Genomic DNA, 10,795 nt, shown 5'->3' with positions numbered 1-10,795 from the left:
GTTGCAACTTCAAAGGATGATTGGTCATGCAGAGTAGATGACCCCATGATTTTGGGGTCACTCAGTTAAAGGTCAAGGCCACAGGGGCCTGAACATGGAAAACCATTTCCGATCAATAACTTGAGAACCACTTGACCTAGAATGTTGAAACTTCGTAGGATGATTGGACATGCAGAGTAGATGACCCCCATTTATTTTGGGGTCACTTGATCAAAGGTCAAGGTCACAGGAGCCAGAACAGTAACTTAACCACTAGGCTAAGAATATTGAAACTTAGTATGACTGGACATGATCCCTATTGCAGCCAACCATCAGTGTCTCTGACTTTCGCTCCTGACCCCTATTGACTTCTTGCCAATATGACTTTGCATTGGGGGAGACATGCTCTTTTTTACAAAAGTGTCTTCTAGTTGTTTTCTCTCTCCAACTTGGGTGTGTTTTAGCAGTTCTGGGCTACTTGTGAATCGTTTATACCATTTGAGGATCAAGACACAGATGACCGAACATTGTTATGGCGTCTACTTCATGTTTGCCAAAGTATTACATAACTAAACATGTGTCTTACTATCTATTATGGGTGACGACTTTACGTGCATTATCAACAGCAATACTCATTTGTTGTTTATTTCCACTTCCCACCTGCAACTTTCGGTCACCTTGAAGTCGTGCTGCACTCTGGCTTATTTTTAGGTAAACAAGTGGACTAGCAGTGCGAACATTTTCTATCAAATTCCAATCACGAGATGAAAAAGCGACTGCGCCAGTTATACATAGCTATGGTAATTAAAAAGTTTTACGTGCTTCACGTTAATAAAAATGCAACAAAATATATATGACCTATTTACACAAAAATTGCAAATTACGATCATATATCGCACATTGCACTATAATACAAGAGGGTCATGATGACCCTGAATCGCTCACCTGAGTAATATGAGCCACATGTTTAAAATGGCACACTGATGCTAATTTGTAAAAAGGTAGGTCACTGAAAGTCCGTTTTAAGATTAATGTGCAAAACTTTACATGTCATCCAAATTTCAAGGCAGTATCTTAAACAAGAGAGCCATGATGGCCCTTTATCGCTCACCAGAGCTGATCTGGCCTACTGACCAAGCTTTTGTCACAAATGTGGCCTCTGGAGTGTTAACAAGCTTTTCCTTTGATTTGACAGGGTGACCTAGTTCTTGAGCCCACATGATCCAGATTCGAACTTGACCTAGAGATCATCAAGACAAACATTCTGACCAAGTTTCCAATCTGACTAAAGTACATCTCCTATTACGCTACGCATAGGATCTGAAAACGACCTATTCATTGCCTCGTTCTGACGGCTCTTTCGCTAGCCAATCAGAGCCTAGCTTACAACATCTTGCAAATCTACATGTAGCATTGACTTTTGATATTTACAATTCTTATGTCGTAATGTATCAGATAGCCGGTTAGCTCAGTCGGTAGGCCACTTGCTTTGTAAGCGAGGGGTCCCGGGTTCGAGTCCTGGAATAACCGCATATTTTTCTTATCCTTTGACAATCGAACAAGTCGTCTGATTGGATAACATAAAAATAGCAATAATGGAAATCCAAAATATACAGAAGACGAATGTGAATAGGTCGTTCTCAGATCTTCGTTTAGAAGATCAAGTACTTTAGTCAGATTGACCAAGTTTCATAAAGATTGGCCCACAAATGTGGCCTCTAGGGTGTTAACAAGCTTTTCCTTTGATTTGAAGGTGACCTAGTTTTTGACATCACATGACCCAGATTCGAACTTGACCTAGAGATCATCAAGACAAACATTCTGACCAAGTTTCATAAAGATTTGGTCACAAATGTGGCCTCTGGAGTGTTAACAAGCTTTTCCTTTGATTTGACCGGGTGACCTACTTTTTTACCCACACTTTTCAAACTTAAACTGTGGACTCTTAGAGTGTTAATAAGATTTTCCTTTGATCTGGCCTAGTGACCTAGTTTTTGATCCAACATGACTCAGTTTCGAACTTGACCTAGAGATCATCAAGACAAACATTCTGACCAAGTTTCATAAAGATTAGGTCACAAATGTGGTCTCTAGAGTGTTAACAAGCTTTCCCTTTGATTTGACCGAGTGACCTAGTTTTTGACCACATGACCCAGATTCAAACTTGACCTAAAGGTCATCAAGACAAACGTTCTGACCAATTCTCATCAGTTTCAAACTTAAACTGTGGACTCTAAAGAGTGTTAACAAGATTTTCCTTTGATCTGGCCTAGTGACCATATTTTTGAACCCACGACCCAATTTCGAACTTGACCTAGGATTCATCGAGACAAACATTCTGACCAAGTTTCATAAAGATTGGGTCACAAATGTGGCTTCTAGAGTGTTAACAAGGCAAATGTTGAAGCACACCGCACGCTGACGAACGCCGGACAATGACTGGTCACCTTGAGCACCTAGTGCTCTGGTGAGCTAAAAACAAGAAAGTAGGTCGATAGGTCAAGGTCACAGTCAAGTGACCCCTAATCGCTTGTGGTCATCAGGTAATTATAATTAAACTGTCTAGGAAATATGATCTGATAATTTTTAAGGATTTATTCCTAATAACTCATATAACAAGTGACCCCCAGGCCAGGGCCTCTTTTCACCCTAATGGATTAATTTGAACAATCTTGTTAGAGATCCACTAGGCAGCACTACATATCAAATATCAAAGGCCTAGGCCTTGAACTTTCAGACTAGATTTTTTTCCCTATATAAGTCTATGTTAAATTTGGGACCCCCAGGGCAGGGCTTCTTTTCACCCCAGGAGCATAATTTGAACAATTCTGGTAGAGGACCACAAGGCAATGCAACATAACAAATAACAAAAGCATAGGCCTTGCAGTATCAGACAAGAAGATTTTTAAAGTTTTTTTCCTATATAAGTCTATGTAAAACTGGAGACCCCCAAGGCAGGGCCTCTTTTTACCCCAGGCTTATAATTTGAACAATTTTGGTAGAGGACCTCAAGGCAATGCTACAAACCAAATATCAAAGGCCTTGGTCTTGTGGTTTTAGACAAGAAGTTTTCTAAAACAAATTTCCTATATGTCTATATAAAACTGGTGAGCCTCTTTTCACCCCAGGGGCATAATTTGGACAATCTTCATAGAGGACCATTAGATGATGTCACATGCCACATATTGAGGCTCTATGCCTTGCAGTTTTGGACAAGAAGATTTTTTAAGTTTTTCCTTTCGGTTGCCATGGCATCCAGAGTTGTGTGGAATTCAATTCTTGAAAAATTTTGAAATGGGACCACCCAAGAATCATTCCTGTGAAGTTTGGTGTAATTCAGCCCAGTGGTTTTGAAGAAATTTTTTTTGACGGACTGACGACGCGCGACGGACATTGAGCGGTCACAAAAAAAGCTCAGGTTAGCTAAATATCAGATGAGCTAAAAATGATTTCACTGGAGAATGCTTGAGTTTTGGCCATTAAACTTTATAGTACTGTTGATTAATATAAGTAGCTGACCACTCTTGACTTCACAGCATACCTGAGATTGGAAGGATCACAAGAGTGAATACAACAACACAGAGCTGACAACATAATCAGCATGTCCCACTCTTCAGGTGAAATTTCATTCTTCTGGGTAAGAGTTGGTAGTATCAGGGCTTTAAAAATGACACAGTAAGAACCACAGAATCTTCTGGAATGTTCTTTATTTTGCACCCATTCAGAAACTAAACTCAGTGATATTCTTTTTCAGTGGTCAATGCAGATTATAAAGATTATAAAGAAACTTGGATACAAATACACAGGATCAAAGATATGTCTGCAACTATTTTACATGGCTAGAAGTCCGGCTACAAGTTACATGAAAATGAAAAAGTCAAATAACTACTTATCATTCATGTATTTATTATCAGGATTGTAACAATATTTCAGCAGCTATTTAACATTTATTGATACTTGTATAAAACTATTGTAATTGTTCAGTTTTGGCACAGTGTGTCTTGAGTACTTTTATTCTTCTTTCAGTGTTCAGTAAATAGTTTCTACATTGCATTATATAACGCTGAATGATGTGATAGATAATTATAATTCATTATTTCTGTATCTTATAAGACCTTGGAATACCACTGTCACTGTAATCAAATAACAGAAAAAAAAACAGAAAGAAAACAAACAACCTGCAGAAAATTAAGTATGCAGCTATGTAGTGGATACAATTTAAAGCTATATTACAATGCTGTACGAGAATTCCCCTATATACCTGTGTTATATATCTATTTCTAATATGTTTGTTTCTGTTTGAACACGCTTACGCTAAAATGATGTCACGTTAACGTGCAATGATGTCAATGTTTTTGTTGCGACCAAGAAAGAGCGCTACTATATTTTATCTACTGTAACACAGTTTTAGATTATAGTCATATTAGAACCGAAATAATGAATAGCAAAAACGTGTTTTACCTAAATTAATACACTTTAGTATATGCCCTCGTGAAATTATTCCACAGACATATAACCTCTTTCCGTGTATTAATAACATTAAAACACGGTTTTCTATACATTATTTCTTAAATAGGATTTACTAAGGATAAATACAGGATTTGAAAAATGCCTCATGTTTATAATGAATATATTTCTTTCTCACAAACTTTAGCAAATAGATCTATTAACATTAACCCAGACCTCAACATTTAAGTATCCACGTATTTCTTGCCTACTAGCGTGAAAGACAGGTATTCAGGTAGGAGATCAGATCACCTTGTCTTTTCCCTACAGAAAACACAAGCTTCATGTGCGCATAGATGTCACTGTATGATGTTACAAGTATGAGTGATTTTTAGTTTTAAATATCTTTGAAAATACTACTGTAACATCACTGGTTGGCAAGAAAAATGATCTAACATGACTGCTTGTGTAAGGCAGGTGTTTTCCCAACACTTGGGACAACCTGGAATAAAAAAAGCCTTGCTAGCACTGAGTTTTCCAATCCCTGCTGCCCCCTCGGGTTTGGGAAAACCCTGTCTTACACAGTCAGTCATAAGATCCTTATAGTTCATAATATGCCTGTTGATGGTTAGGGTAATACTAATGCTAATAATGCATATTTAATTTACTTTTTTCTCAAGTTACGCTAAGTAATGATTAATGACACAATGTTAGCAATAAAATAATGCTGATTTAATGCAAATGTTACTACCGGTAAGTAGCACTACAGCCTCTAAAAATCTCTATTTATGATATGACTGACTGTAGCAACTTAAAAATTTCATAAAAATCTTTTGTCAATTGCTTCTAAATCTGGATCACTTGCTCATACATGGACAAACGTACCACTCGTCATTTAGCATAAAATTAAGTACAATATGTAAACGTTCTTGAAAATACATTAATTAAGATATTACAGTACAATATGAAGGAAAGAAATATACCCTACATATGCATCAGGCAATTTTTGTCCTCAAGTATACATGTAACAATCAATGGTACAATTGTTCAGCAGGAATAATCAGCTTTTAGGAAATATCTTTACCAATGTTTTCAACTACTGTCAAATCATTTACGTGGACAAGACGTTTCATGATTTAGGGCAAAACTGCTTTTCATGGTGATACGAATTTGTGTATTTCAACACAAAAGTTTTTTCAAATTGTGTAGGCCATAATTTAATGTTTAAGCGAACATTGTCCTTAGGACATATGTCTGAAAATACCTGCTGGTACCTGCAGACTAATTCACACAATAAAACTTAAAATATTATTAAAATTAATATCATTACATACACTTCAGAACACTGTGAAATCATTCAATTTCATGAGTACAAAATTTCATGAATTTGCCCAAAACATCTATTTTGTTGGAATATGAATTTGTATATTCCTACTTGTCAAGATAAAAGAAATGTACATTTCTTCATTGTTGGGATTTTGTACTGCTGCAGCTGCAAATTCCACAAAAAATAGTCCCCCATGTATAGAAGTGATTTTACAGTATTTGTAAAATCAACATATACTGGTTGAGGACCACCAAATCCGGACGACCACCAAACCGGACAGTTTCGTAGCTGCTAAATTTTGCTGTATTTTTAGCAATCTTTTATAAGTCAAACAGACATTTGATTTTTTAACAATGATGTGGAATTATATCTGACAAAAATAACTTATTGGGGAGGAAATTTCATTTTTTGATTTCGTCATTCATACTGAAGCATGAAACTATCATGGGGGATTTGGAAATCCGCACTGCATTTCTTACTATCATATAGCAGTTTTCCACACACAAAAATCTGAATAAAATTTATATCTTTCAGGCCAATAATGAATACTTTGACTCATTTTCACATTACATATCAAAATGTCATCAGTACAGAGGTTCCTATAACAGCTGTTAAAAAACTGTCCAGATATATGGTACTGCCAAGCAGTGAAAGTAAGTAGTTTAGTTGACCCTACATTCGGCCCTGGAAAGGGCATTAATTATTCATTAGGGGTAAACAAATTAAGTCTTCTTCTTGAGGGTGCACCTAACTATGTTCATGTGAAATTTCACAGTTGTAATGAAGGAAATGAAAGAGAAAATGGCGAAAAACCTCTAAAAGCGTCTGGTTGGTGGCCCCTGACCAGTACAGAAATATCTAATTCTGGTACAAACTATCAAATTTACAAATAACAAAAACTTTAAACAAGAAGTAACATATACAAAATATTGTGTGACAAATGTCGCTTGATTTACAACAGAAATAGAATCTCTAAACACCATTAACAATTAGTATTATTACAATAAATAGACCCAAAATACAATCATTCCAAGCCATGAGTTATGATACCAACATGCATATAATCTGACTGGTTTATAATTTAATGGGGCAATACAAGATTCATTCCTAAATTGGGATGGACTAATACTGTCCTTGAATTCTCTTGGTGCATACTTTTTTAATTTTTTGTCAGGGTTTAATGTCACACAGACACAATTATAGATCATATGGCAACTTCCAGCTTTGATGGTGGAGGAAGACCCTAGGTGCTCCTCTATGCCTTATTTCATCACGAACTGGCACCTAGGTAGAACCATCGACCTTCCGTAAGCTGGCTGGATGGCTCCCTCACATGTAGAATTCAGTGCCCTGAGAGAGGCTCAAACCCTCTATGGTGAGGGGTCAGTGACCTTAACCACTCAGCCACGGAGGCCCCCTATATATTTTACAGTTCTACAAAAATGTAAAATGACCATTTAGACATTTAAAGATCTTATATCTGCTGAACTTTCTCTCGGCTTGCTGCTCTTACAAATTATCTTAAAACTAAAATATAGTCACTATAAAAACATGACTATTAAGATTTATATATTTTTTTTTTTAACAAAATAATTAAAAATTACTTTCTCTTTTTTATGCCCAACAAGATAGTCAAACAGTATTTCCCGCAACACAGTGAAAGTGTCTAATAAATAAATATCATTACTGTCTATAATCCTAGATAGCCAACAACTAATAAACTATTATATAGTAACAAATATCGGTAACTCATTATTACACATTTAACTTCAACAATCAACAACTACATTTTTATTTTTATCCGTTACAATACATCTGATAAAACATTTAATACCAAAATCTGAAAAACTACAAACAATTCTAGGAATTTATCATACAAAGGATTTATAAATGTTATAGATCTACATAAACAAATAACACTTCAAAGTTCTTACATCTTGTTTATACCTTAATGTTAAAAGAAAAATTTGTGGTTTCAGTCAATAGCATTATTTCTTGGGGTCACGATTTACAGATTTCCAATTTCAAAAAATAAAACACAGGTGACTTTTATTTGTTATGATTTAATTCCATAGTTTTAAATTACAAACTATAAAAAAAAAAGGTCAATTAGCCGCTGATGCATGAACACAAATTCATAGTTCTTGTAAGGCGGGGTTGCGGGGTTGGGGGGTGGGGGGGGTGTTATTTGCTAACTATCAACTCCTGACATTTTTGTATTTCTTAAAATTTTTTGAAGTTATGCAATGTTAAAATATTTTAACATGCAAAGACTAGTAAAATATTAGTGTGATAGTCAAAGGTGATTTAGGTACTAACATGATTAAAATGATCATAATTAATATTGCAACAAAATGTTTATTGCCCTATAGCAGCTTGATCTGTATCTGAAAATTATAAAATTTTGAGATCAAATTTGCTTAAGTAATGTTAAAGTAACAAATACCTGTGTTTAATTAAGATAAGCATGTATGTTGTTCTAATAACTGAAACAGAATGAGCGTGTTTAAGTTACAGTCAAACTTTGTTTGCTTGAACTAGACCGGACTGGAAAAATTTGAAATTGTTTGAGTTATTGGCAGTTAAAGACATCAAGCAAAATAAATTTACCAGGACCGGACAACAAGTTCTACCAAAGGGTGGTTGTTCGAATTATCCAAGTTCCAGCGAACAAAGTTTGACTGTTTTATATATAAAGTGTGTGTTGAGGTAATGGATGTGAAATTACATCAAATGAGTATGATTAAATTGAACACAGAATGATATGTATTTTAATAATTCATGTTTATAACAATTGTGTTGAAAGTGTGCATATTATGACTGTGCATATCACATAGGAGAGTGCTGATAAATCATAGTGTAGACAAATCATGAATAAATGATTCAAGTGCTGTATGTTATCACTGTAACAGTAACATTACACTGAACGAGTAAATATAGATTATGGTACTTTTTTTAGTTTACTATATAAAAAAATATTAAAAACAGTTAAGAAAATGGCACAGTGGAAAGTAAAGGATAAAACTATTTACAGATGTAAGCTATATAAAAACAAATAGGGTTATTTTGAAAGTCAATGCTATAGTAATGTAGCTGACAATATAGTTTAAACAAATTTGTACCTAAAAATACCTTCTTATATAAAACTAACTTTTTCAACTGCTCAGCAGTTTTGACACAATATATCTATTCCATTGTAAAAATAAGGCAGTAGCTAGTAGTTCAGTCAAGTAGGCCTACAACTAGACAACCATATTTTCAAAACAATTATTGATATGCATCAGATCATTCACCAACTTGCATTTTTAAAAATAGTTTATTACTTGTTATTTAATATTCTAAGTTTTCTAATTTCTGTGACCAAATCAGCAGCAACAGTTTTTTCTAACAGACTGAGATCAGGCATACATTTAGCAGGGGATAATAATTCATCAACTTTGCCAGATCTATACATAGATCTCTGAATTCAGCTACCCCTATCAGGCCTCAGTCAAACAGCAGCATGTCAATACATGTGATCAACTTTTTAGATGAGAGTAGAGGCTATGACTACAAATTTGGTTGTTATATTTTTTTAAGTTTTCAACAAAATGTTCGGAAAAGTAAAAATACATAATCAACAGTCTGACAATAACCTTCATTTTCTAAATAAAAAGCAAGATGAATTATTTCCAAATTTTTTTATGTTTTATTCAGTGCATATATAGAGGATATTTATTTGTTTCTGCGTAAGATTGAAATATCCTTCACAAGAGAACACAAGATGCAATATGCTTCAGGACTGATGAAGTGCTCACGAGTGAGAGATATTTGATCTGACATGTAAAACAAACAAATTCTTTTATCTTATGTCTTCACTAAATTTACCTATTTTATATTTTTTTACCAGTGAAATTAGATATTTTTCACTGTGGAAATACCAGATATATTTCACTCTAATATTTCAATAATACACTGAATAACATGTTATAATAGAAATAACCTTTTCAGTCTTATTTTTTGAATATGTGCTTTACACAGTTCTATACATTTTTTTCTTCTTTCAATGCAAGACTTAAATATCACAACACCAGGTGCATTATTTACATGGAGGTCATAAAAAGGCAATTATGCGAATGATCTAATATATTTATATATACATGTATATATTTATTTTTCAAAACTCACATGCAATTACTGGTAGCCTGTCTAGTGGTATGTGACTCACTAAAGAGAAGTATTTTAGGCTAGTCTTACTCCACCAAACTGCGAGCCACTGCCTAAAAACCAGAGATTTCCAATCCATATCACATTACATACGTAACAACCCATATCACATTATATACATAACAATTCATATCACATAACAAGTTCTTTCTCATCTAACTCTCAAGGACTGTATGTAACGTAGCACACTTTCCAGACTTCCCCTATCTTCCATTTTTTCCTGAAATCATACAAACAAATTTAATCAATGTATTAAGAATGTTAAGAGGATCTGTACAGCACATTTCAAAATCACACCCCCCCCCCCACCTCTCCCCTCCATGATCATCCATATATAGATGCTTTTCATATTGCACATTTAATCTGCCTTGGTGGCCATAAACTCTACTACAATTGAGACAAAAATTTCTCACAATGCTGTGAATTTCTGATTACTGGCAAAAAAATTTTTTCCATGGCTGCCAAATAACCTTCACATGTGTGAAGGAATATAACAAGTCCTTACGTATTTACTCATGTTCTGCTGATTTTATAAACTATCCCTATTACCATACACATCTAGAATTTTGACCTCAAAAATGGCTTCCAGTTCTGTCAAGGGGATAAATACTGCGAAAAATTGGGAACGCACGGACCGACACACACATGCACACACATACACCGACAGCCATTTGGACGACATCTTAGCTTCCGCAAGCGGGCTTGACAAAAAGCAAGTTTTATAAATCATTTGATTTTATAAAAGGTTTAAGTGTCCCATATTATAATCTACAAAATTATATTGACTCTGAATGTAAATCCATTTTCCTAAAATTTCTTTATCATACTGTTTAAATT

General features: G+C 34.6%; 1 protein-coding gene across 2 annotated transcripts in view; it reads right to left on the bottom strand.

Moving 5' to 3' along the window:
- Nucleotides 1-3,666: 3,666 nt before the first annotated feature.
- Nucleotides 3,667-10,795, bottom strand: part of LOC123552497 (serine-rich adhesin for platelets-like) — a 50,104-nt gene continuing 42,975 nt past the window's right edge. For both annotated transcript variants that reach the window (XM_053542001.1, XM_053542002.1), the window contains exon 13: nucleotides 3,667-10,178. In XM_053542001.1, the coding sequence (XP_053397976.1) occupies nucleotides 10,110-10,178 (69 nt within the window). In that variant the 3' untranslated portion in view covers nucleotides 3,667-10,109. The remainder of the gene's footprint in view (nucleotides 10,179-10,795) is intronic.

The sequence above is a fragment of the Mercenaria mercenaria genome, chromosome 4 (genome assembly GCF_021730395.1).
Source record: "Mercenaria mercenaria strain notata chromosome 4, MADL_Memer_1, whole genome shotgun sequence".
Lineage (NCBI taxonomy): Eukaryota > Metazoa > Mollusca > Bivalvia > Venerida > Veneridae > Mercenaria > Mercenaria mercenaria.
The sequence above is the reverse complement of the archived record's forward strand: the minus strand, read 5'-3'. Positions and strand labels throughout refer to the sequence as shown.